The following is a 24,912-nucleotide window of genomic DNA, read 5'->3' as shown; positions in this document are numbered from 1 at the left end:
TTCAACATGGGACATTTAGCTTCTGACCTTTGTAGGATTTGACTTGAGACATTTTCAAGCAAATTATATAAAAACTGAAATATTGAGCATGACTGTCCTGTGGAAAAAGACTCTATAATATTAAATTAGAAAAACTCTCCACCACATTATGATAAAACACGCTAATGTACATTTAACTGCAATGCTTTATAACCTTTTATGACATATTTATCTTTCACATTACAGTTTTTATATCTTGCATTTACCACAGGTTCCTGAACCAATATCGTTTTGTTTCCGAGCAGTTGTATGAAATCTTGACTGCATAACACACTGTAGGGCTTTTTTCACTGACAATCTTTACGCTGTCAAAAGATTAGGACCAGCACAATTATTTTCAAGACAAAAATAGCTTTCGTGCCTCTCACACCACAATGCTCTCATTGGCCTTTTGTTATGCAAAGGCATTAGGGACCATAGAGGGATTATTTTCGGTGAACGATGCCAAACGAACAAAAAGGTTGGAAACAAATCTGTTATTTTTTTATTGTCGTTGGCAACCTGCCATTCTGAAATAATAGTCATATTTGTTCGGATTAATAATAATCGGCTTGTTAAAAAAATCAAATGGATTGTGATTTAGCTAAGCTGGAAAGCTCTGTCTGAACTAGCGGTTCCCATTTGTTATTGAGTAAACCAATGTCCCCTGACTTATGGTAAGGGGCATTTTTTATATTATAACATTAACAGTGAAGAAAAACTGACATGTATTGGCATCAAAATATACTTAAACTAAAAATACCAAAAGTAATATGCAATTTATTAAATGCTGGGTAGCTCGTCCTATTAACACATCAACATATATTTATTTTGTATAGTTCATTTATATTTTGTAAAACTAATCTGATTGAAAAGTAACTAAAGATCTGTAATATTTACATAATACTGAGCAGATAGCCGGCTTCCCACCTTATCTAGACAGAAGCATCGGAGGCAAGGAAGCAGAGGACAGTCGTCCTGCTGAAATTATTTTCTAAAGGTGTCATCAGAGGGATAGATGTTTTTTTATTCCAGGGTCGAGGCTGCAACTACTACGTTTGGTGAGGTCAGTGCCAAACATTCTCAGATAACGATAATGTCCTGTGGATCTGATTAAATGAAGACCCTTTCTACAGCAGGCGAGTAGTAGGACCAGGGGATGTTGATGTCCTCAACCACTAAACTTGGAAAAACAACAACAGATATCCTTAGAAAGGAGTAGGCTAATGCCACCATGCTTGGCTAGACATCACACACACTTCTTATGTTGCTCATTTATTACTTTCATGAAGGTTTGGAGCTACCACCTAAACCTTAGTATCTGTGTGTCCATCAATTCGAACAGAACGAAGACATTTCTTTGTACACTTTAATAAATTGAGCTCCACATGTTTGTGTATTAAAGATCAAAATCAAACAACAATAACATAAATACAAGTATTCATAAGAAGTAAGTTATCACAGAACTGAATAAAAATACATCTTTCTATTCGTGATCATCGAGAATCATCCTTGTCCTCATTTCTGTGACATCATTTTCACAAACTCTGTAAAGACAATAATTAGGATATTGATTAGCTAAATTCTTGTACGTTATTGCAAACTAATACAGCTGGGAAAGCTTCACACTAAGTTCAGCTTTGAAATTAAAGAGTGTATTCTTTTCATGGCAGATATTGTTGTCGAGCAATAGTTAGCTTACAGCAGAACCCTGCTTCTTTTCCTTAACACTTAAAAACCTTTATTTCAACCAAAGATTACATTTATCTTGCTTCAAATTTAAGACAAAAGATTTAATGTTTTTATGTGCATGTCTATTCATGTGTATTTGTTACTGACCTTCAAAGTCAACTGTTCCGTCTCCATTGTTGTCAGCTTCTCTGACCACCGCGTCAATTTCTTTTTTGCAGGTCTGTTCTCCTAGTAACTTTTTCATGGCATTTCTCAGCTCCTCCGATGTGATACTACCATCACCATCTAAATCAAACTACAGGAGCGAGGTAAAGGAAAAAGAAATCAGTGCAAAGCTTGTGGACGATCCAGACTCATATTGCAATCACAAAAAGCAGATTTCAGATTTTACAGTATGTTCATGTAACATCCACCATGGGGAGCCAAAGACCAAAAAGAGGGATGATAGGTGTGCTGAGCTCACCTCTCGAAATGCTTCTTTAAGTTCCTTCAACCCAATCATCCCTGCAGTTTCAGCCACAAGCTTGGGGGTCATTAGCTCCACGAAATCCTCAAAGTCCACCCGTCCCCCCACTGGGATAAGACAAAGAATGAAATATTACTTTGAGCAGGAATCAGAAAGAGGAAAAGCTAAGATTTAGCTCTTTAATATCATTGTGAATAAAAAAAAGGAAATGCTTTATCGATGTGCATGTTTCACATCTAACTGTAAGATACTGTAAAGAGTATACCTAAGATTATATCTGGGCTCTGCTCCTCTGTCGTGGCAGGCTACTTTCAAAACCTAAATATGCAAATTTGCTCTCTGTCTCAGGAGACCATTGTTAAGAAGAGCTTGAAAGACACGTTTCCTGAAGCTTTCATTGGTCTTGAAGATATATTAAAGACCATAATAGCACCATAGTACCAAATAGGTATGGAATATGCTTATTTAAACTACTAAATGTACAAAACCATTGTTAATTTGGCAAAAAAGGGAGATATCCAGGTTATAATGATGGATTTTAGCTGGTCCTTCTATAACCACCTTGATGGCTCTAATGGAGTATGACACATTTGTTTGTTTTCAGTCATACATTGGAGGATATTACTCACAGTTCATGTTGATGTTCTGACTCAGTTCAATGAGCTCCATTTCAGTGGGCATGTAACCCATCGTCCTCATCAGGTTCCCCAAGTCTTTACAGGATATGAAACCATCCTTGTCTTTATCAAACTCTACGAAAGCTTCACGTAACTCTAAAGGGAGACATAATCAAGATGCTTGTTACTAGAATTTACAACTGGCTTTAGATTGATAGCAATATAACACAGCACATTTCAAGTGTATCTGAAAGCAAAAAAACAACCTACCTTCAATCTCATCGTGTGTAAGATCCCTTGTCTGCAAAACCATAAAAGGCGGAAATAGTTGTTAGTTTGTATTTGACTGAGCAGTTTATCACCAAGTTTACAACTATTGTGATATCTGCAAATATGTACACTGTGTCAGGGCATGCTCGTATCAGCTCTATTCATGGATATATGGATATGTGTTGCAGTCTAAGAATTACGCCTTCATGGAGTAAGCAGAAGCAATTTAAAGGGAACCATGTCAATGAGATTTTTACATGTAAAGTATGTTTCATTACATTACAGAATAATTTAACATAATTTTATTAAAACAAATTCAAATATGTATCAGCACCATCCATGCTATGCTCTTTGATGAACACTATTTATTTTTTATGATTTCCATTGTCTCTATTAACAGTAAGCTGTTTATAAAGGTGCATATGGTCTTTTTGTAAAATGTGAAAATGTTAAATAAATGTTCAGTATGTAATAACAAAGGACTCTCATCATTTCATTCACTTCCGAAACATATTAGTGTGAGCTTCAGGTATATCATTTGTTTATAGTGAAGAAAATATGAAAAGTAAGATTTTGCTTTCTCATTTTTTTTGCTACACATGAAATATAACTTTTATATATGATATAATATATTTAATATACTGGTATAATTATTATGTATCAACCTGCTATTTCTGACAAAACATAGTAATGTGTCATGTCTGCACATTCAGCAAATACGGGTTAACGATCATATCCTATATATAGATGAAATAGGCTTTATGTACTTCATTTGTATGTAATCTGTTCAATCCTTTCTGAATTTTTATTTTACTCTGACAGAATCCTATCTGACCCCAGATCATATGTAAAGTACATTAATTTTAGGATTACTACATCAGCACAGCATTTGCATTTCTGGTAAAAAATATAAACACTTACATATCAAACTAAAATATGTATATTTGTCTATAAAGTAAGTAGTTCAGATTAAAAATTGTGAACATGTTTTTCTTATTTGTTTATGAAATAGAAAGTGTCAACATCTTTTTTAACTTTATGGAAATAGCACAAAGACTGAGCGTCTAATGCATCATATAAAAAGTTTGCCTTCTCACTTTTACTCCACGACGGTAGTTTAAAACTTGTGCCATTAGTTTGAATTAACCCCATAAAGAATAAACATATTAACACAAAAATATTTGTTTCACAGAAAACAATCAGATGATAGTAAGATATACATTCCTGATAAAACAATAAGAAAACAATGATATCATTTTCGCAAAAATGAAATCATAAACTGTACAGTAAAGACAAAAATAAAAAGTCTTACTTGTCTCCTCGATCCTCCCCTGAGAAAGATGCAGGCTTGTTTAATACTCATGACGACAGATTCAGTCGAGATCCTGGACTACTATTTCCTTGTTAAAAATAATTCTATGTCTTTCTCTCATTCAGTCTTTAGATGTTCTCTCTGTCCAAGCATGTGTCTGTGTGTAAACCGTAAACAGCAGTGATCTGCGTATGCCAGAGAGTCGGGATGAGGTCTCTTATGGATTATCTCTGCAGCTTTGGTCTCGTAGGGAAAGCTTAATGCTGTGCATATACGTAATTTCATATACAAGACAAACACTACAGTTGTTTTAAAAGCTTAAGCATGAACAAGAGCATTATTGAACAGTTATTATGCTTTATACTGATAAAAAACACCTTCTCTTCAAACCTTATTAATTAGAAAAAAGGAAATATACTGTATATGTTTGCTTGTTGTTTGAATCCTTTCATACTTTCATAGGGTGCGTTTGAGTACATGACTGGATGTCTGTATAAAGCTTTTACTGTTAACAGAATACAACAGATGGGAAATTGTAGAGGGAAAAAAACTACTATTAAAAGGACTATGAATGTGATTTCTATATACAGCCATGGAAAAAATGAAGTGACCACTTCAGCATTATCATTTTGTCTTGTTTTATTATTTATAGACGTGTCTTTGAGTTACATTTTTAAATTGTATTCTATAAACTACTGACAATTTGTCTGTGTTGGAATTCAACAGACTCTGGATTGGCTGCCATACATGTAGAGATAAAGATTAAAGAAAAATGTGGAGTGGTCTCTTAATTTTTCCCGGAGCTGTATGTGTGGGCAAAATAAGATCTTTGTTTTATGACTAAAAGCTCTAAAATGTAAAATTAATCTAAAAAAGGTAAGTGATTTTTTTTTTAACTGTGGTGACTATTAATCTCAGCAGGCTTGATGATTGCAGCTCTTTATTTTCACATGAGAAATAACATCATCAGTCTGTTACGTAACAATACATGCATTGGATCTGTGCAATTTAAGAAGATGTTCTTAATCTACACGCAACGCTCATATTTAAAGCTAAATTATCTGCTGCATTGCATGAGAGGCCCCTGAAAGGAATAAAAGAGCGCTATGACTGATTTCATCACACAAAACCATGTGGGGAATTTGGTTGGGTCAGTATGCGCTGTACATAAACAGGATCAGCATTATCTGATAACATGAGCTGAATGCCAGATCATTCTATGAAATCACTTTTCATATCTTTTACATGACGACTTGTTTCTTACACTACATACAGACACATTTAAATGGCCAAGTAAAATAACATTGTATTCTCTTACCATGCTAGTTTTATATATTTGTGTGAAAAATATGCACATAAGTTATTGCATCATTATGCTTAGCCTATAATGCTTTATGGGGTTTTCCCTTTCCTGTAGTGTTATATACAGTGGGGCAAAAAAGTATTTAGTCAGCCACCAATTGTGCAAGTTCTCCCATTTAAAAAGATGAGAGAGGCCTGTAATTTTTATCATAGGTATACCTCAACTATGAGAGACAAAATGAGAAAAGAAAATCCAGAAAATCACATTGTAGGATTTTTAAAGAATTTATTTTCAAATTATTGTGGAAAATAAGTATTTGGTCAATAACAAAAGTTCATCTCAATACTTTGTTATATACCCTTTGTTGGCAATGACAGAGGTCAAACGTTTTCTGTAAGTCTTCACAAGGTTTTCACACACTGTTGCTGGTATTTTGGCCCATTCCTCCATGCAGATCTCCTCTAAAGCAGTGATGTTTTGGGGCTGTCACTGGGCAACAGACTTTCAACTCCCTCCAAAGATTTTCTATGGGGTTGAGATCTGGAGACTGGCTAGGCCACTCCAGGACCTTGAAATGCTTCTTATGAAGCCACTCCTTCGTTGCCCTGGCGGTGTGTTTGGGATCATTGTCATGCTGAAAGACCCAGCCACGCTTCATCTTCAGTGCCCTTGCTGATGGAAGGAGGTTTTCACTCAAAATCTCACGATACATGGCCCCATTCATTCTTTCCTTTACACGGATCAGTCGTCCTGGTCCCTTTGCAGAAAAACAGCCCCAAAGCATGATGTTTCCACCCCCACGCTTCACAGTAGGTATGGTGTTCTTTGGATGCAAGTCTGCATTCTTTCTCCTCCAAACACGACGAGTTGAGTTTTTACCAAAAAGTTCTATTTTGGTTTCATCTGACCATATGACATTCTCCCAACCCTCTTCTGGATCATCCAAATGCCCTCTAGGAAACTTCAGACGGGCCTGGACATGTACTGGCTTAAGCAGGGGGACACGTCTGGAACTGCAGGATTTAAGTCCCTGGCGGCGTAGTGTGTTACTGATGGTAGCCTCTGTTACTTTGGTCCCAGCTCTCTGCAGGTCATTCACTAGGTCCCCCCGTGTGGTTCTGGGATTCTTGCTCACCGTTCTTGTGATCATTTTGACCCCACGGGGTGAGATCTTGCGTGGAGCCCCAGATCGAGGGAGATTAGCAGTGGTCTTGTATGTCTTCCATTTTCTAATAATTGCTCCCACAGTTGATTTCTTCACACCAAGCTGCTTACCTATTGCAGTTTCAGTTTTCCCAGCCTGGTGCAGGTCTACAATTTTGTCTCTGGTCTCCTTTGACAGCTCTTTGGTCTTGGCCATAGTGGAGTTTGGAGTATGACTGTTTGAGGTTGTGGACAGGTGTCTTTTATACTGATAACGAGTTCAAAAAGGTGCCATTAATACAGGTAACAGGTGGAGGACAGAGGAGCCTCTTAAAGAAGAAGTTACAGGTCTGTGAGAGCCAGAAATCTTGCTTGTTTGTAGGTGACCAAATACTTATTTTACCGAGGAATTTACCAATTAATTCATTCAAAATCCTACAATGTGATTTCCTGGATTTTTTTCCCTCATTCTGTCTCTCATAGTTGAGGTATACCTATGATAGAAATTACAGGCCTCTCTCATCTTTTTAAATGGGAGAACTTGCACAATTGGTGGCTGACTAAATACTTTTTTGCCCCACTGTAGGTCATTGTGCATGTAAATGGTCTGCAAAGGCTGAAATCCTAAATCTCCCACCAGAGGGAGATTCTGCACACACTCCCCCCCCACCTGCCTGAAACGCTACATTGGACATTGGGCCTTTAGTAACATAATGACATCACTTTGTAAGACTCTAGTGACAAGCGCTCCAACACATTGTACATGATAGGCTAAGGGGCGGGACATTTCACAACAGAACCAGCCAGCTAACCAATCACAGCAAACTGGGCTCTGGTTTCAGACAGAGGGTGAAAAGAGGTGCTATGGAAACATGTCACAGTAGAGACACAAAATATAATTTATATAAACATGTTATGAATTTATTTATACGAAAAAAATATAATTTAATAGTTAATTTAATAATCTTTGCAAATCACAAGCACAAGTTATCGTAGTTGGTGAGTCTGTTTGTCAGAGTGTTGCTCAAAAGCATGAAATGACATGCAACACATTTTTATCCAAGAGATTTATTTGAATAAAATATCAGCCCCTATCGCAAATCCAGAGTTTTCAGAGAGTATACTTCTGTCCTCCCACTCCCTTCTGGGTTACTGGGTTACTGTGTAGCGGCTCCCTTTTCAGTCTCCAGATGATGGACAAAGTGATTCTGCTGACAGCCCTCTGTTTGCCCTGTAAGTTGCTCAGTTTCATGCTGCAATATTATTTTATGACTGCTGAATTCACATAATTTTTGTATACTATCCTTGTGTTTTCTATAACATTGTTAACTTGTAAATTTGATTTAGGTGGAGGATTCAAATAAAGCCCAGAGTTTTTTTTCCCCTGGCATTTGTTCCTGTCTTGTTCTCATTTGTGTGTTTTTAATTCTGGTTGTATAGCAGTTTTGAATGGCAAGACTCTGGAGTCCATTCCCTTCACTGCAATGATGAAAAAGCCAGAGGAAGCCCTCAGTCTCTCCTGCAGGGCATCTGGATTTAATTTCACTCAGTATGGCATGCACTGGATCAGACAACCTGCTGGAAAAGCACTGCAATGGATGGGGCTAATTTATTATGATGCAAGTAAAACAATGTATGCAAGCAGTGTTCAAGGTCGTATAGAAATCACCAACAGCATGGTGCATCTGAGGCTGTCCAACTTAAAGCCAGAGGACTCTGCTGTGTATTACTGCGCCAAAAACACACACTGTTTAAAGGAAGCACAGAGGCTCTACAATAAATGTAAACAAATTATTCCTACTATCACCAAAAGGGGGCAGCAAAAGATACTTCATCTAAAATAATATGACAAACCACTATTGCATTTTACCAACACAATGTGAAAGCAACAGTTGAGTTCGGAGGTTAGTGACTTCCTCTTTTCATGGTTTCTACTAACATGTGCTTTTCTGCATCAATGGAGGGATTAATATAATTCCCATCTGTTATTCTGTGAGGCAGGTGTGAAGTGTTTTCATAAATAATAATGAAAAAAGCAGAATGAAAGCAGAACTTATTGTAAGACCTAAGGTTGCTGACAAACTGAACAAAACAGAGAAGGTCAACACTGTAATTTTAAGTAAGTATTAAACAATAAAGAAACCAAAATAAATGCTAGTAAGATAAATACAAACTTTGACTACTCTTGACAAGACGGTCCGTCCCTCTTTTATAGCCGCTCAGTGTCCTTCTAACATATTGTTTACACATTTCTAAATTAGTTTAGAATTGTAACAACAGTAAAAAAAGTTATTAGAAGTAAAGTTGCTCATATGAGTTAGTCAAATTAAAGAACAACAATTACAATCTGATGGTTCTTTCCATCCATCCATCCATCTTCTCCCGCCTATCCGTCAGGGTCGCGGAGGTAACAGCTCCAGCAGAGACCCCCAAACTTCTCTTGTTTGAAAAGATATTTTTAAACATAAATATTACGGATAAAAGAGGACAAGGTTCAATAGTTCAATTCAAAGGAGGAGTCCATGCAAAGCTCAGATATCTCCCCCTCTACTTATGAGAGGAGGACAGAGGACAGAGGACACACAGTTTAACATGATGGACTATAGGACAGGACTGCTGCTGCTCACTGTCTGCTGGGCAGGTGAACATCTTTACTGAACTTAATCTAACACAGATTTGAATTGTGTCAACAGCTTATTTCACCAGATGTTTTTTTATCCTCTTACAGGTGTTGATGGTCAGACTCTGACCGAGTCTGAACCGGTGACTAAAAGCCCTGGAGATTCTCACAGATTGACCTGTAGAGCCTCTGGATTCACATTCAGTAGCTACGGGATGCACTGGGTCAGACAGGCTCCTGGAAAAGGACTGGAGTGGATCGCTTATATCAGTGGAAGCAGTAGCTACATCTACTACTCTGAGTCAGTGAAAGGCCGCTTCACCATCTCCAGAGACAACAACAGACTGCAGGTGTATCTGCAGATGAGCAGTCTGACGGCTGTAGACTCTGCTGTTTATTACTGTGCTCGAGAGACACAGTGACTGAAGCTGGTTGAGCAGCTGTAAAAAATCCTACAGCCCTCGTCCTTACTGTGCTGAAAGAGTACAAGGACAATTATCTGTTGACTACATCTTTCCTTCTTGTAGTTTTAATGAAAATGAAACCAACAGTTGCTACTGAGCCAAGTTATCAAAGACAACAATCAAAACAAATGTCTTCATTCATTCATGATAAACAGAAGGTAGAAAAGCTAAAAGCTAAACGAATAAATCATACTGCAATAAGACAAACCTTCACATCCCTGAGGAGAGTCTTCCTCACTGACCTTTTGCTGTCATAGCAGTAATCCCCCTCACTGACGAGACTGTTCATTTTCTACTAAAAGTATGAGACTAACAGTGCAGCTTGTTTTGTATACATTAAATCACCCACCACACACTGTTAGTACCTCAAAAACTCAACGAGTCAAAACAAAGTCAGAGCTTTGTGTTCTGCTTTTCACAATAAAAAAAAACACTTGAGCTCAACATCATCAAGATACTGAAAGAAATATCACCTGAATAAAACTGCTTCTATCAGAGAGCAGCTACCAAAAGACCAATCAGACACTAAATATACTGTCTGTCTGATGTTTGATTAGATATAAAAAGACACTTTTCATTTATTCTTTTAAATATTACATCTTCTTTCATATGTTGAAACAACAATCCAAACTTCGACTACTCTTGACAGGACGGTCCGTCCCTCTTTTATAGCCGCTCAGTGTCCCTCTCTATGCAAAGTGAACTTCCTCACAGTCTGCTATAAAGACTTGATATCATGCTGTCAGCTGCAGCAGGAGAAGAGAAGCTCCATCAGGTCACCTTCAACACCAACCATGTTCTCAATAGCTCTGCTGCTGCTGCTGGCTGCTGGATCCTGTGAGTCTCACTGAGAAAGTGACACTGACAGAACGCTCACACTGACTGCTCACTGCTATTAACCTCGCTCACTATTCAACATGTTTCTTTCCACAGGTGTGAAGTGTGAACAGCTGACACAGCCAGCCTCTGTGACTGTGCAGCCAGGTCAACGTCTGACCATCACCTGTCAGGTCTCTTATTCTGTTAGCAGCTACTACACAGCCTGGATCAGACAGCCTGCAGGGAAAGGACTGGAATGGATTGGAATGGTAGCTGCTGGATCCACCACATTATATAAAGATTCACTGAAGAGCAAGTTCAGTATCGACTTAGACTCTTCCAGCAAAACAGTGACTCTGAACGGACAGAGCGTGCAGCCTGGAGACTCTGCTGTGTATTACTGTGCCAGAGACACACTGTGACACAAACCATCAGTAGAGCTGAACAAAAACCCCTCAGTGCCTGAACACTTGTTACATGAAGCCACCAGAGGAGGAGCCCTCAGACCAGCAATGATTTAAACACCAGCTCACTGTTACATCATCAGTTTAAACATTTAGAGGTTAGACACACTTATAAATTACTCTATGTATTTCCAGAACACAAAATTAATAACACCTCTTTAAATTGTTGAATATGAGGCTTTTGTCTTACCCATAATTATATACTTTCAGTCATCGCTTTTTTTTTTTAGCTCTAAATTAAAGTTGATCTAAAATCAATTTCAGCTCTAACAATATTGGTCACACTATTTATTCACAAATACAAATTAATAAAATCTACGAGTCAAAACACAACACAAATCGTTTTGGATGTCAGAGTTTTATCCCAAAAACAAATGCATGAATTCCTGTTCTTTATCTGACACAAAACATCAGCTATGATTAAAAATATGAATGCTAAAGACATGAAATGTAGATAAAACCTAGCCTGAAAAGGGATTTATTGACTTATTGAACTCAAAGTATTTTTAATGACAATAATGTTAATACCTCTGTTTTAATCAACAGTAACTAAAATCCATTATTTGTAAGTTTCATTTGATAAAACTGAATTACACAACAATGTTGCAAAGAGACTTACAGCCCAATCACAAATGATACCAATTTAAAATTGTGAGAGATAATGTTTTTACATTTCTCACACAATGTTCAATCAGAAAGGAGGAGTCCATGCAAACTCAGATATCTCCCCTCTACTTATGAGACTGCAGAGAGGAGGACAGAGGACAGTGGACACACAGTTTAACATGATGGACTATAGGACAGGACTGCTGCTGCTCACTGTCTGCTGGGCAGGTGAACATCTTTACTGAACTCGAGTTGAACTGTTTTCAAGATGTAATCAACTTAAAGCAACTATTTTCTATGTGTTTGCAGGTGTTGATGGTCAGACTCTGACAGAATCTGAACCAGTGACTAAAAGCCCTGGAGATTCTCACAGATTGACCTGTACAGCCTCTGGATTCACATTCAGTAGCTACGGGATGGCCTGGGTCAGACAGGCTCCTGGAAAAGGACTGGAGTGGGTTGCGATTATATATAGCAGTGGTAGCAACTACTACTCTGAGTCAGTGAAAGGCCGCTTTACCATCTCCAGAGACGACAACAGACAGCAGGTGTATCTGCAGATGAGCAGTCTGACGGCTGTAGACTCTGCTGTTTATTACTGTGCTCGAGACACACAGTGACTGAAGCTGGTTGAGCAGCTGTACAAAATCCACTCATTATTACCACAGTCTTCTCATACTGTTAATGTGAGATTCTGAGTTTATCAATATCACGGCAACTGCAGTTACACCAAACACTGTAAGATAAGAAAACTATTTCTGAACAGATATCTGAATTCAGAAATCATATCACTGAATAGACTTATCATGATTATTGCAGAACAGAGCTTTATGAAAATGTCTCTTTAGATAAGACAGCAGCTGAACCATGAAAAGTATTTGTGTGCTAACATTTAGAGAATGGTCTAATTAGAGATTCATACATCTCTTTACTTATTTACTTTGCATTTCTCGTGCACGGCAGATGTGTTTTTTGCACATTGTCAAACAGGTTTCAGTTCCTTAGTAGTTTATTTCCTTTTAAGGCTCCAAGTTTCTCTGAATGTCTGTGTCCTCAAACTGCCACTATGTAAATACTGAAACCTTTAAGAGTAAAAATAAAATCCAGGTCTTCATCCAGCTGTGCAGCAAACACAAGTAAATGCTTTCATTCATTGCAGCTACAAAATAAAATATAAACTAAACATATTGTTCAACACATTTCTGAATTAGTTTTGAATTGTAACAACAATTAAAAAAAGTTATTAGAAGTAAAGCCTCATGTTGCTCAGATGAGTTAATCAAATTAAAGAAAAATAATAATCAGCTGGATCCTTTGTTGAAGAATAATAATGATAGTCCTTTAATTTATTCAGCATTTCATTTTTGTCATTAATTGTGTTTAATAACTATATGCAGCTGTTTAAACGATGGTTAATGTTGTGTTGGGCTGTGTGTATAGCTTTGAATTTGACTTGTAAAGCAGAATGTGAAGTAGGAGGAGCTTATTGTATTTAATAAATTCTCAAAGGGATCAAGTCTTCTTCATATTTAAAGAGGGATTCAAGCTTTTGAAAACACAAGAAACAGTGTGAACATGGCTCACAGAAGGCTAACCCTCTTGTTGGTTGTTCTGTTTGTTTTGTCTGTCGCTGAAAGTCAGACCATAACAGAGTCTGAACCAGCAGTTAAGAAACCCGGAGAATCTCACAGACTGACCTGCACAACATCTGGATTCAACTTTGGAGGCTCAGTGTGGAACTGGATCAGACAGGCTCCTGGAAAAGGACTGGAGTGGATCGCTCTTATACACACTCAGAGTACTCCTATCTATTACTCTGAGTCAGTCAAAGGAAGATTCACTATCTCCAGAGATGACTCCAGCAGTAAAGTGTATCTGCAGATGAACAGTCTGAAGGCCGAGGACACAGCAGTGTATTACTGTGCTAAAGAGACACAGTGAGAGACAGTAACAGGAGAGTCATGCAAAAACTACTTCCTCTATTTAACAGCACTTGAACATTAAATTGATTCTTAAATACATTAAATGCAATCCTAATACTTTTTAAAAAGCTTCCTTTTCCACTATTAAAATATCCACTGATATAACATAGATTGTACGCAGATCAAAAACTCTTCAACTTCTTCTCATGAAAAAAGGACAACAATAAAACCATCTAAAGAAAAACAGATTTAATAAACCACTCAGATAAAGAGATCACATATGTGCTTTGGTTTTATATATATTTTAAGGACAATAAAAGCTATTTAAATCGGTCTATGATAATTATAAAACTGATTCAAGAAAGATATTTAGAAACAACAAATTCACTTTCATTAATAAAGAATTTAAACATACATTTCAGGTGTGCTGTTTTGTTTTCTAATGGATATTTAATATGGAATAAAGGCTTTGACAAGACCTGGTGTATGAATAATCAAAAAGGACACTAAAAGAGCTCCAGATGTTCATTATCTGTTTTTGTAGAAAATAAATCCTACCAAGTTGATTCCAGACTCTGAAGACACTGAGGTGATTGTATTCTGTATCAATAACAGGCTCCACTTTTATCTCCAGTCCGACTCATCTTCATATGCAATGCCTTTGGTTGTATGCAAACTCAGTAATCTTCACTGTGATGCAGTTATAAGGACTCCACATGAGACTGTCAGTGGAGATTAAAGAGCATCAGGAGCTCACGTCCTCTCAGAGTCATCATCAACATGTTCCCTGTAGCTCTGCTGCTGCTGCTGGCAGCTGGAAGTGAGTCTCTCTGCACCTGTCTGAGTCAACACTTATTCTACTGCTGTCTAACAGGATAACCTGTCATATAACGTATTTTGTATTTTCACAGATGTGAGGTGTGAACAGTTGACACAGCCAGCCTCTGTGACTGTGCAGCCAGGTCAACGCCTGACCATCACCTGTCAGGTCTCTTATTCTGTTAGCAGCTACTACACAGCCTGGATCAGACAGCCTGCAGGGAAAGGACTGGAGTGGATTGGAATGGTAGCTGGATCCACCACATTCTATAAAGATTCACTGAAGAGCAAGTTCAGTATGAGCTCAGACTCTTCCAGCAACACGGTGACTCTGAACGGACAGAGCGTGCAGCCTGGAGACTCTGCTGTGTATTACTGTGCCAGAGACACACTGTGACACAAACCATCAGTAGAGCTGAACAAAAACCCCTCAGTGCCTGAACACTTGTAACATGAAGCCACCAGAGGAGGAGCCCTCAGACCAGCAATGATTTCAACACCAGCTCACTGTTACAGTAAAAAAGGGAAACAGTACTGAGTTTCATAGAAATGTTCTTAACTTAATTTTTAACAGAAAGGGTTTTCATCAACTTAAAGAATCTGACATTACAATCACTGACTTATACTTGTAGTTATATACAACATCTAAAGGGATAGAGTCAGACTTTAAGTTGGTTTTAAAATGTCTGATCTACCTACACAGCTTTATCAGTATCACAGCTGCATTAGGAGATGAATGAATAGTCTTTATTCAACTTCATGGTGATGTTATTTTAATAACAATATTGAAAAGTTTGTTTTTATTATCTAAATTGTGTTTGCTCGACATTTTCTTTGTGATGAAAAACCACACCTGAACATTTCATCCTCTTTTGATTCATTTACATGAACTTAAGTCAGCTGATTTATAATCATCATCAGTATGTAAATCCTGTGTGTGTGTGTGTGTGTGTGTGTGTGTGTGTGTGTGTGTGTGTGTGTGTGTGTGTGTGTGTGTGTTGCCTCATAAAACAGTTAAGTATGTGTGTGTCCGAGAGAGGACGGAAGAGCTCACATCAGTTCAGCTTCAACATCAACATGTTCTCTGCAGCTCTGATACTGCTGCTGGCAGCTGGATCCTGTGAGGAGCTTTCAGTGGATTCTCACTAATAAACACATCAGAAACACTGAGTAGTCAGATGAATGATGGAGATAATGTTGCTTTGTGTTTCCACAGGTGTGAACAGTATTGATCTCATCCAGCCAGACTCAATGGTTGTGCAGCCTGGACAGTCTTTGACCCTCACCTGTCAGGTCTCTGGTTATTCTCTGACTGATGACAGCTATGCAACAGGTTGGATCAGACAGTGTGAAGGAAAACCCATGGACTGGATTTCACATATGTGGGGTACAAGTGGCATTCGTCAAAATAGTGCTCTGAAGAACAAGTTCAGCTACAGCAGAGACACTTCTGCAGGAACCGTCACTCTAACAGGACAGAGCGTGCAGCCTGCGGACACAGCTGTGTATTACTGTGTACGTTGGCCCACAGTGACACAAACCAGCAGCAGACCTGCACAAATACTCAGCAACCATGTGACTCAACCACACACAGTATAAATGTGAATAATTCACAGCTCACTTTATGATAAGTTCATTAATAAATGCATTTAAATGTCTGTGTGATAATATTTCTCTTCCACTGCAGCAAAGATCAGTGTAGAAGAGACTGAGAGAAGCTTCATTTCACACAAATGCAAAACATATATGATACGTTTGAATCTTTACTTAATTATTTGTGTGCATTGCGGTGCCTGGAAAATATAGAACATATTTTTCTGTTTTGATATACTGGAATAGGAAATAACAGCAGCTCTACCACTGAAGAAACAGGATGTCACTGCAGAACATTATCAAACTATTTCCCTTTATTATTTTCAGGAATCCAGAAATAAGGTGCAGATGTAAGTAAATGTGAAATGTAAATGCTGCTGTCGTAGAGATGCTCTGCTTATGGAAATGTTTATGTCACATGTTCCTTTTTGAATCTGCAGAGGGGGGTTGATGCAAACTCTTCCTCTCTTTAAAACACACCATCAGCGACTCGTTGCAGAACACCAGAGAAGTGTTATATGTTTCTGAAACACTCAGATCAGAAAGCACTGAGCAGTGTTTCTCAAATAATGGAAAAGACAATTATCTGGAGTTTATTACTTGTAGTTTCTATTCATGGTGAGAAAAATCACTTCTGATTTACTTGTTTTTTAAATTTGTTTGGTAAAATGTTGGATAATGAGCAAAAACATTTAACTTACAGGAGTCTGGAGTGAGATCAAACTGGAGCAGTCCTCCTCTCAGGTCAAAACACCTAGAGAAACACTGAAGATGTCATGTATCATATCTGGTTTTGACATGACAGACTATTATATTCACTGGATACGACAGAGGCCAGGACAAGCTCTGGAGTGGGTAGGGAGGATGAACGCAGGCTCAAACTCTGCTAGCTATGGCAGCTCCTTTCAAAGCCGTTTCACCATGACTGAAGATGTGCCCAGCAGCACTCAGTACCTCGAGGTCAGCAGCCTGACAGAAGGAGACTCTGCTGTTTACTTCTGTGCTCGTGACACACAGTGACTGTAACAGTGGAGCAGCTGCACAAAAACCTCCACTAACCACAAAGAGCAGCGTGATCCTATAGACTTCTGGGTTTCCTCACAAATTGCAATAACACTTGGATGTATCGCCATCAGATTTATATGTATTTCACATTAATCACCAGATAGTCCCATAATAATATCCTCAAAATATCTCATTATTTTATTTTAAATAACATGTGTTTTATTCATAAATATAAGAAGCAAATTACATTAAATCTGAAAATAGAAACAAGCTGAAAAACAATATTTGATCAGACAGAGAGCTTGGTTGTTTCTAGAGATTATTAGAAAGGTGACATGTGAGATGAACATAAAGCACATTTCCTAAACACTACTATATGTTGGTGATCAGAATAATATTGTAGATTATTTATATAGTAAATGTGCTTCCATTATGCTCAAAGTTACTTATTCAAAACTGAACAATGAAGATGCATTATGTAATATATATATAATTTGTGTATAAATGAGTCACATGTCGGAGCTAAGATAATAATTTGTTTATTATTAGAATACATGTGGTTTTGGTTTTACCACAAAACTGATAGACATTCTACACAATTTAAAACTAGTTAGAGAAAAGTTTAAACGTCTGAGATGGAGGGTTGATATGTTTTACAAACCCTGTGAGGAGGAGTCAATGCAAACTCAGATATCTCCCCCTCTACTTATGAGACTGCAGAGAGGAGGACAGAGGACAGTGGACACACAGTTTAACATGATGGACTATAGGACAGGACTGCTGCTGCTCACTGTCTGCTGGGCAGGTGAAGAGTTTCACCAATCCTTATTTGACATAGATCTTATTTGTGTGCCAACTAAATTCATGTGACTTTTTATCCTCTTGACAGGTGTTGATGGTCAGACTCTGACAGAATCTGAACCAGTGACTAAAAGGCCTGGAGATTCTCACAGATTGACCTGTACAGCCTCTGGATTCACATTCAGTAGCTACTGGATGGCCTGGGTCAGACAGGCTCCTGGAAAAGGACTGGAGTGGATCGCACTTATCAGCAATGGCGGTGGTAGTAGCAACTACTACTCTGAGTCAGTGAAAGGCCGCTTTACCATCTCCAGAGACGACAACAGACAGCAGGTGTATCTGCAGATGAGCAGTCTGACGGCTGTAGACTCTGCTGTTTATTACTGTGCTCGAGAGACACAGTGACTGAAGCTGGTTGAGCAGCTGTACAAAATCCACTCATTATTACCACAGTCTTCTCATACTGTTAATGTGAGATTCTGAGTTTATCAATATCACGACAACTGCAGTTACACCAAACACTGTAAGATAAGAAAACTATTTCTGAACAGATATCTGAATTCAGAAATCATATCACTGAATAGACTTATCATGATTATTGCAGAACAGAGCTTTATCAAAATGTCTCTTTAGATAAGACAGCAGCTGAACCATGAAAAGCATTTGTGTGCTAACATTTAGAGAATGGTCTAATTTGAGATTCATACGTCTCTTTACTGATTTACTTTGCATTTCTCGTGCACTGCAGATGTGTTTTTTGCACATTGTCAAACAGGTTTCAGTTCCTTAGTAGTTTATTTCCTTTTAAGGCTCCAAGTTTCTCTGAATGTCTGTGTCCTCAAACTGCCACTATGTAAATACTGAAACCTTTAAGAGTAAAAATAAAATCCAGGTCTTCATCCAGCTGTGCAGCAAACACAAGTAAATGCTTTCATTCATTGCAGCTACAAAATAAAATATAAACTAAACATATTGTTCAACACATTTCTGAATTAGTTTTGAATTGTAACAACAATTAAAAAAGTTATTAGAAGTAAAGCCCTCATGTTGCTCAGATGAGTTAATCAAATTAAAGAAAAATAATAATCAGCTGGATCCTTTGTTGAAGAATAATAATGATAGTCCTTTAATTTATTCAGCATTTCATTTTTGTCATTAATTGTGTTTAATAACTATATGCAGCTAGTTTAAATGATGGTTAATGTTGTGTTGGGCTGTGTGTATAGCTTTGAATTTGACTTGTAAAGCAGAATGTGAAGTAGGAGGAGCTTATTGTATTTAATAAATTCTCAAAGGGATCAAGTCTTCTTCATATTTAAAGAGGGATTCAAGCTTTTGAAAACACAAGAAACAGTGTGAACATGGCTCACAGAAGGCTAACCCTCTTGTTGGTTGTTCTGTTTGTTTTGTCTGTCGCTGAAAGTCAGACCATAACAGAGTCTGAACCAGCAGTTAAGAAACCCGGAGAATCTCACAGACTGACCTGCACAACATCTGGATTCAACTTTGGAGGCTCAGTGTGGAACTGGATCAGACAGGCTCCTGGAAAAGGACTGGAGTGGATCGCTTTTATACACACTCAGAGTACTCCTATCTATTACTCTGAGTCAGTCAAAGGAAGATTCAGTATCTCCAGAGATGACTCCAGCAGTAAAGTGTATCTGCAGATGAACAGTCTGAAGGCCGAGGACACAGCAGTGTATTACTGTGCTAAAGAGACACAGTGAGAGACAGTAACAGGAGAGTCATGCAAAAACTACTTCCTCTATTTAACAGCACTTGAACATTAAATTGATTCTTAAATACATTAAATGCAATCCTAATACTTTTTAAAAAGCTTCCTTTTCCACTATTAAAATATCCACTGATATAACATAGATTGTACGCAGATCAAAAACTCTTCAACTTCTTCTCATGAAAAAAGGACAACAATAAAACCATCTAAAGAAAAACAGATTTAATAAACCACTCAGATAAAGAGATCACATATGTGCTTTGGTTTTATATATATTTTAAGGACAATAAAAGCTATTTAAATCGGTCTATGATAATTATAAAACTGATTCAAGAAAGATATTTAGAAACAACAAATTCACTTTCATTAATAAAGAATTTAAACATACATTTCAGGTGTGCTGTTTTGTTTTCTAATGGATATTTAATATGGAATAAAGGCTTTGACAAGACCTGGTGTATGAATAATCAAAAAGGACACTAAAAGAGCTCCAGATGTTAATTATCTGTTTTTGTAGAAAATAAATCCTACCAAGTTGATTCCAGACTCTGAAGACACTGAGGTGATTGTATTCTGTATCAATAACAGGCTCCACTTTTATCTCCAGTCCGACTCATCTTCATATGCAATGCCTTTGGTTGTATGCAAACTCAGTAATCTTCACTGTGATGCAGTTATAAGGACTCCACATGAGACTGTCAGTGGAGATTAAAGAGCATCAGGAGCTCACGTCCTCTCAGAGTCATCATCAACATGTTCCCTGTAGCTCTGCTGCTGCTGCTGGCAGCTGGAAGTGAGTCTCTCTGCACCTGTCTGAGTCAACACTTATTCTACTGCTGTTTAACAGGATAACCTGTCATATAACTTATTTTGTATTTTCACAGATGTGAGGTGTCAACAGTTGACACAGCCAGCCTCTGTGACTGTGCAGCCAGGTCAACGTCTGACCATCACCTGTCAGGTCTCTTATTCTGTTAGCAGCTACCGCACAGCCTGGATCAGACAGCCTGCAGGGAAAGGACTGGAGTGGATCGGTAGCGCACGTGTAGATCCACCACATACTATAAAGATTCACTGAAGAGCAAGTTCAGTATCAGCTCTGACTCTTCCAGCAACACAGTGACTCTGAACGGACAGAGCGTGCAGCCTGGAGACTCTGCTGTGTATTACTGTGCCAGAGACACACTGTGACACAAACCATCAGTAGAGCTGAACAAAAACCCCTCAGTGCCTGAACACTTGTAACATGAAGCCACCAGAGGAGGAGCCCTCAGACCAGCAATGATTTCAACAGCAACTCACTGTTACATCATCAGTTTTAACATGTAGAGGTTATAATCACTGATAAATTACTGTATGTATTCCCAAAATAGAAGACATATACAAATTACAAATTGTCAAACATTAAACTTTTCAAGTAAGCATGATTAAAGTCAGCTGATTTGGCTCAGTAGGTGAACTGCTGTAATTGTTAGTTGTGTAACAGGATGTATTCTCCAGAAAGTCTCAATCAGTATAAGCTACCAGACAAAACTAAACATGTCACAGTTTAAAAAAGATACTAGTTTAAAAGACATGATATGCTGTTTTCCTATTTCAGACCTAAATTGCAAAGTGATATACATGCTAAATGATATACAACTTAATCACAACTATTTTAATACTTTAATTCAATAAACAGCAGAAGAAATTCAAGTTATAAAGTGACTTATAGCAATATAAGGATAATAATGAATCAGTTTAAAAGTTTGAAAAGATATTTTTAAACATAAATATTACGGATAAAAGAGGACAAGGTTCAATAGTTCAATTCAAAGGAGGAGTCCATGCAAAGCTCAGGTATCTCCCCCTCTACTTATGAGAGGAGGACAGAGGACAGAGGACACACAGTTTAACATGATGGACTATAGGACAGGACTGCTGCTGCTCACTGTCTGCTGGGCAGGTGAACATCTTTACTGAACTTAATCTAACACATATTTTAATTGTGTCAACAGCTTATTTCACCAGATGTTTTTTTATCCTCTTACAGGTGTTGATGGTCAGACTCTGACAGAATCTGAACCAGTGACTAAAAGCCCTGGAGATTCTCATAGATTGACCTGTACAGCCTCTGGATTCACATTCAGTAGCTACGGGATGCACTGGGTCAGACAGGCTCCTGGAAAAGGACTGGAGTGGATCGCTTATATCAGTGAAAGCAGTAGCTACATCTACTACTCTGAGTCAGTGAAAGGCCGCTTCACCATCTCCAGAGACAACAACAGACAGCAGGTGTATCTGCAGATGAGCAGTCTGACGGCTGTAGACTCTGCTGTTTATTACTGTGCTCGAGAAACACAGTGACTGAAGCTGGTTGAGCAGCTGTACAAAATCCTACAGCCCTCGTCCTTACTGTGCTGAAAGAGTACAAGGACAATTATCTGTTGACTACATCTTTCCTTCTTGTAGTTTTAATGAAAATGAAACCAACAGTTGCTACTGAGCCAAGTTATCAAAGACAATAATAAAAACAAATCTCTTCATTCATTCATGATAAACAGAAGGTAGAAAAGCTAAAAGCTAAACGAATAAATCATACTGCAATAAGACAAACCTTCACATCCCTGAGGAGAGTCTTCCAGACTGACCTTTTGCTGTCATAGCAGTAATCCCCCTCACTGAGGAGACCGTTCATTTCCTACTGAAAGTATGAGACTAACAGTGCAGCTTGTTTTGTATACATTAAACCACCCACCACACACTGTTAGTACCTCAAAAACTCAATGAGTCAAAACAAAGTCAGAGCTTTGTGTTTTGCATTTCACAATCACAAAAAACACTTGAGCTCAACATCATCAAGATACTGAAAGGAATTTCGCCTGAATAAAACTGGTTCAATCAGATAGCAGTTAAGAATAGTCAAATCAGACAATAAATATACTGTCTGTCTGATGTTCGATTAGATATAAAAAGATACTTTTCATTTATTCTTTTAAATATTACATCTTCTTTCATATGTTGAAACAACAATCCAAACTTCGACTACTCGACAGGATGGTCCGTCCCTCTTTTATAGCCGCTCAGTGTCCCTCTCTATGCAAAGTGAACTTCCTCACAGTCTGCTATAAAGACTTGATATCATGCTGTCAGCTGCAGCAGGAGAAGAGAAGCTCCATCAGGTCACCTTCAACACCAACCATGTTCTCTGTAGCTCTGCTGCTGCTGCTGGCTGCTGGATCCTGTGAGTCTCAATGAGGCAGAGACACTGACAGAACGCTCACACTGACTGCTCACTGTTATTAACCTCGCTCACTTTTCAACATGTTTCTTTCCACAGGTGTGAAGTGTGAACAGTTGACACAGCCAGCCTCTGTGACTGTGCAGCCAGGTCAACGTCTGACCATCACCTGTCAGGTCTCTTATTCTGTTAGCAGCTACTACACAGCCTGGATCAGACAGCCTGCAGGGAAAGGACTGGAGTGGATTGGTAGCAAATACACTGGCGCTTCATACTATAAAGATTCACTGAAGAGCAAGTTCAGTATCGACTTAGACTCTTCCAGCAACACAGTGACTCTGAACGGACAGAGCATGCAGCCTGGAGATTCTGCTGTGTATTACTGTGCCAGAGACACACTGTGACACAAACCATCAGTAGAGCTGAACAAAAACCCCTCAGTGCCTGAACACTTGTAACATGAAGCCACCAGAGGAGGAGCCCTCAGACCAGCAATGATTGCATGAACACCAGCTCTCTGTTACATCATCAGTTTAAACATTTAGAGGTTATAATCACAAAATGAATAACACTTCTTTAAATTGTTAAATATTAGTATTTTGTCTTTCCATAATTATATACTTTCAGTCATCGCTTTTTTTTTAGCTCTAAATTAAAGTTTATCTAAAATCAATTTCAGCTCTAACAATATTGGTCACACTATTTATTCACAAATATAAATTAATAAAATCTACGAGTCAAAACACAACACAAATTGTTTTGGATGTCAGAGTTTTATCCCAAAAACAAATGCATGAATTCTGTTCTTTATCTGACACAAAACATCAGCTATGATTAAAAATATGAATGCTAAAGACATGAGATGTAGATAAAACCTAGCCTGAAAAGGGATTTATTGACTTATTGAACTCAAAGTATTTTTAATGACAATAATGTTAATACCTCTGTTTTAATCAACAGTAACTAAAATCCATTATTTGTAAGTTTCATTTGATAAAACTGAATTACACAACAATGTTACAAAGTGACCTACAGCCCAATCACAAATGATACCAATTTAAAATTGTGAGAGATAATGTTTTTACATTTCTCACACAATGTTCAATCAGAAAGGAGGAGTCCATGCAAACTCAGATATCTCCCCCTCTACTTATGAGACTGCAGAGAGGAGGACAGAGGACAGTGGACACACAGTTTAACATGATGGACTATAGGACAGGACTGCTGCTGCTCACTGTCTGCTGGGCAGGTGAACATCTTTACTGAACTTGATTCAAAGTTGTTTCCAAGATGTAATCAACTTAAAGCAACTATTTTCTATGTGTTTGCAGGTGTTGATGGTCAGACTCTGACAGAATCTGAACCAGTGACTAAAAGGCCTGGAGATTCTCACAGATTGACCTATACAGCCTCTGGATTCACATTCAGTAGCAACGCTATGAGCTGGGTCAGACAGGCTCCTGGAAAAGGACTGGAGTGGATTGCCTACATTTCTGCTCCGAGTGGAAGCAATAAATATTATTCCACTTCAGTCCAGAATTGCTTCACCATTTCCAGAGACAACAACGTGGACCAGGTGTCTCTGCAGATGAACAGTGCAGAGTGAACAGAGTGTAGACTCTGCTGTTTATTACTGTGCTCGAAGGACACAGTGATACAGGAAGCCACAGAGCTGTACAAAAACCACTGCAGTTGTCAGTGGCATTAACCAACAGAGAGTGCAAGACATTTATCACCTTAAATCAAGATATCTTGTAGACACAAGATGTAAATACTTCCCCACAAAATGCTTCTGTCACAAGACGTCTTTAGTGTTTAAAATAAAGTCAGTGTCAAAGGTTACCCCAAGAGGGCGGTGGAAGTCCCCAGTGAAGCTTTGCAAAAACCTTGAAAAAAATGTTCTTTTGCAATGTCTTACGGGGGACAGAACAAAGTTTAAAATATCAAGGCAGTAAGAGAGGAGGATCATTTCACTAATTCCACAAAATGAAAAGGGAAATTCCAAATGTAGATTATTTTGTGT

At 38.1% G+C, this 24,912-nt stretch overlaps 1 protein-coding gene, 1 pseudogene and 9 gene segments (V, D, J or C); 10 read left to right on the top strand and 1 right to left on the bottom strand.

The window, feature by feature from the left end:
• Window positions 1-500: 500 nt before the first annotated feature.
• cabp5b (calcium binding protein 5b) lies at window positions 501-5,419 on the bottom strand. Of its 3 annotated transcripts, none has more exons than XM_063903438.1 (6): window positions 4,376-5,419; window positions 3,064-3,094; window positions 2,806-2,949; window positions 2,174-2,283; window positions 1,858-2,005; window positions 501-1,196 (listed from the first exon to the last, which is right to left on the bottom strand). In XM_063903438.1, the coding sequence occupies exons 1-6, from the start codon at window positions 4,424-4,426 to the stop codon at window positions 1,132-1,134; spliced, it is 549 nt and encodes a 182-aa protein (XP_063759508.1). In that variant the 5' UTR covers window positions 4,427-5,419; the 3' UTR covers window positions 501-1,131. The 3 variants fall into 3 exon arrangements, with proteins under 3 accessions (XP_063759508.1, XP_063759510.1, XP_063759509.1); XM_063903440.1 differs by having other exon boundaries at window positions 501-1,201; window positions 4,376-5,404; XM_063903439.1 differs by lacking the exon at window positions 501-1,196 and adding an exon at window positions 1,374-1,565 and having other exon boundaries at window positions 4,376-5,396.
• Window positions 5,420-9,413: 3,994 nt separating this feature from the next.
• Window positions 9,414-9,863, top strand: LOC134878034 (immunoglobulin heavy variable 3-21-like). The segment is given in 2 exon segments: window positions 9,414-9,462; window positions 9,550-9,863. Coding segments are annotated over 2 exon segments (363 nt in total).
• A 763-nt stretch (window positions 9,864-10,626) lies between these two features.
• On the top strand, window positions 10,627-11,240 carry LOC134878429 (Ig heavy chain V region 5A-like). The segment is given in 2 exon segments: window positions 10,627-10,742; window positions 10,839-11,240. Coding segments are annotated over 2 exon segments (409 nt in total).
• A 631-nt stretch (window positions 11,241-11,871) lies between these two features.
• Window positions 11,872-12,414, top strand: LOC134878033 (Ig heavy chain V region 914-like). The segment is given in 2 exon segments: window positions 11,872-12,022; window positions 12,104-12,414. Coding segments are annotated over 2 exon segments (462 nt in total).
• Window positions 12,415-13,369: 955 nt separating this feature from the next.
• LOC134878032 (immunoglobulin heavy variable 3-21-like) lies at window positions 13,370-13,735 on the top strand. The segment is given in 1 exon segment: window positions 13,370-13,735. A coding segment is annotated over 1 exon segment (366 nt).
• A 665-nt stretch (window positions 13,736-14,400) lies between these two features.
• Window positions 14,401-14,958, top strand: LOC134878430 (Ig heavy chain V region 5A-like). The segment is given in 2 exon segments: window positions 14,401-14,536; window positions 14,628-14,958. Coding segments are annotated over 2 exon segments (345 nt in total).
• A 597-nt stretch (window positions 14,959-15,555) lies between these two features.
• Window positions 15,556-16,237, top strand: LOC134878031 (Ig heavy chain V region PJ14-like). The segment is given in 3 exon segments: window positions 15,556-15,655; window positions 15,752-16,050; window positions 16,223-16,237. Coding segments are annotated over 3 exon segments (414 nt in total).
• A 3,058-nt stretch (window positions 16,238-19,295) lies between these two features.
• LOC134878030 (immunoglobulin heavy variable 3-21-like) lies at window positions 19,296-19,661 on the top strand. The segment is given in 1 exon segment: window positions 19,296-19,661. A coding segment is annotated over 1 exon segment (366 nt).
• Window positions 19,662-20,360: 699 nt separating this feature from the next.
• LOC134878432 (probable non-functional immunoglobulin heavy variable 3-38-3) lies at window positions 20,361-20,955 on the top strand (annotated as a pseudogene).
• Window positions 20,956-21,565: 610 nt separating this feature from the next.
• LOC134878026 (immunoglobulin heavy variable 3-21-like) lies at window positions 21,566-22,015 on the top strand. The segment is given in 2 exon segments: window positions 21,566-21,614; window positions 21,702-22,015. Coding segments are annotated over 2 exon segments (363 nt in total).
• Window positions 22,016-22,783: 768 nt separating this feature from the next.
• Window positions 22,784-24,912, top strand: part of LOC134878426 (immunoglobulin mu heavy chain-like) — a 32,100-nt gene continuing 29,971 nt past the window's right edge. The window contains 2 exon segments of the C gene segment in view: window positions 22,784-22,892; window positions 22,989-23,285. Coding sequence covers window positions 22,850-22,892; window positions 22,989-23,285 — 340 coding nt within the window.

The sequence above is a fragment of the Eleginops maclovinus genome, chromosome 16, assembly GCF_036324505.1.
Source record: "Eleginops maclovinus isolate JMC-PN-2008 ecotype Puerto Natales chromosome 16, JC_Emac_rtc_rv5, whole genome shotgun sequence".
NCBI classification, from domain to species: domain Eukaryota; kingdom Metazoa; phylum Chordata; class Actinopteri; order Perciformes; family Eleginopidae; genus Eleginops; species Eleginops maclovinus.
The sequence above is the reverse complement of the archived record's forward strand: the minus strand, read 5'-3'. Positions and strand labels throughout refer to the sequence as shown.

Coding starts and splice junctions, on each gene's coding strand:
- cabp5b (XM_063903438.1), bottom strand. CDS start 4,426: ATGAGTATTAAACAAGCCTGCATCTTTCTCAGGGGAGGATCGAGGAGA. Junction 2,950..3,063: donor TACACACGATGAGATTGAAG/GTAGGTTGTTTT, acceptor GTCTCCCTTTAG/AGTTACGTGAAGCTTTCGTA. Junction 1,197..1,857: donor CGGAACAGTTGACTTTGAAG/GTCAGTAACAAA, acceptor TTCCAAGTTTAG/TGGTTGAGGACATCAACATC.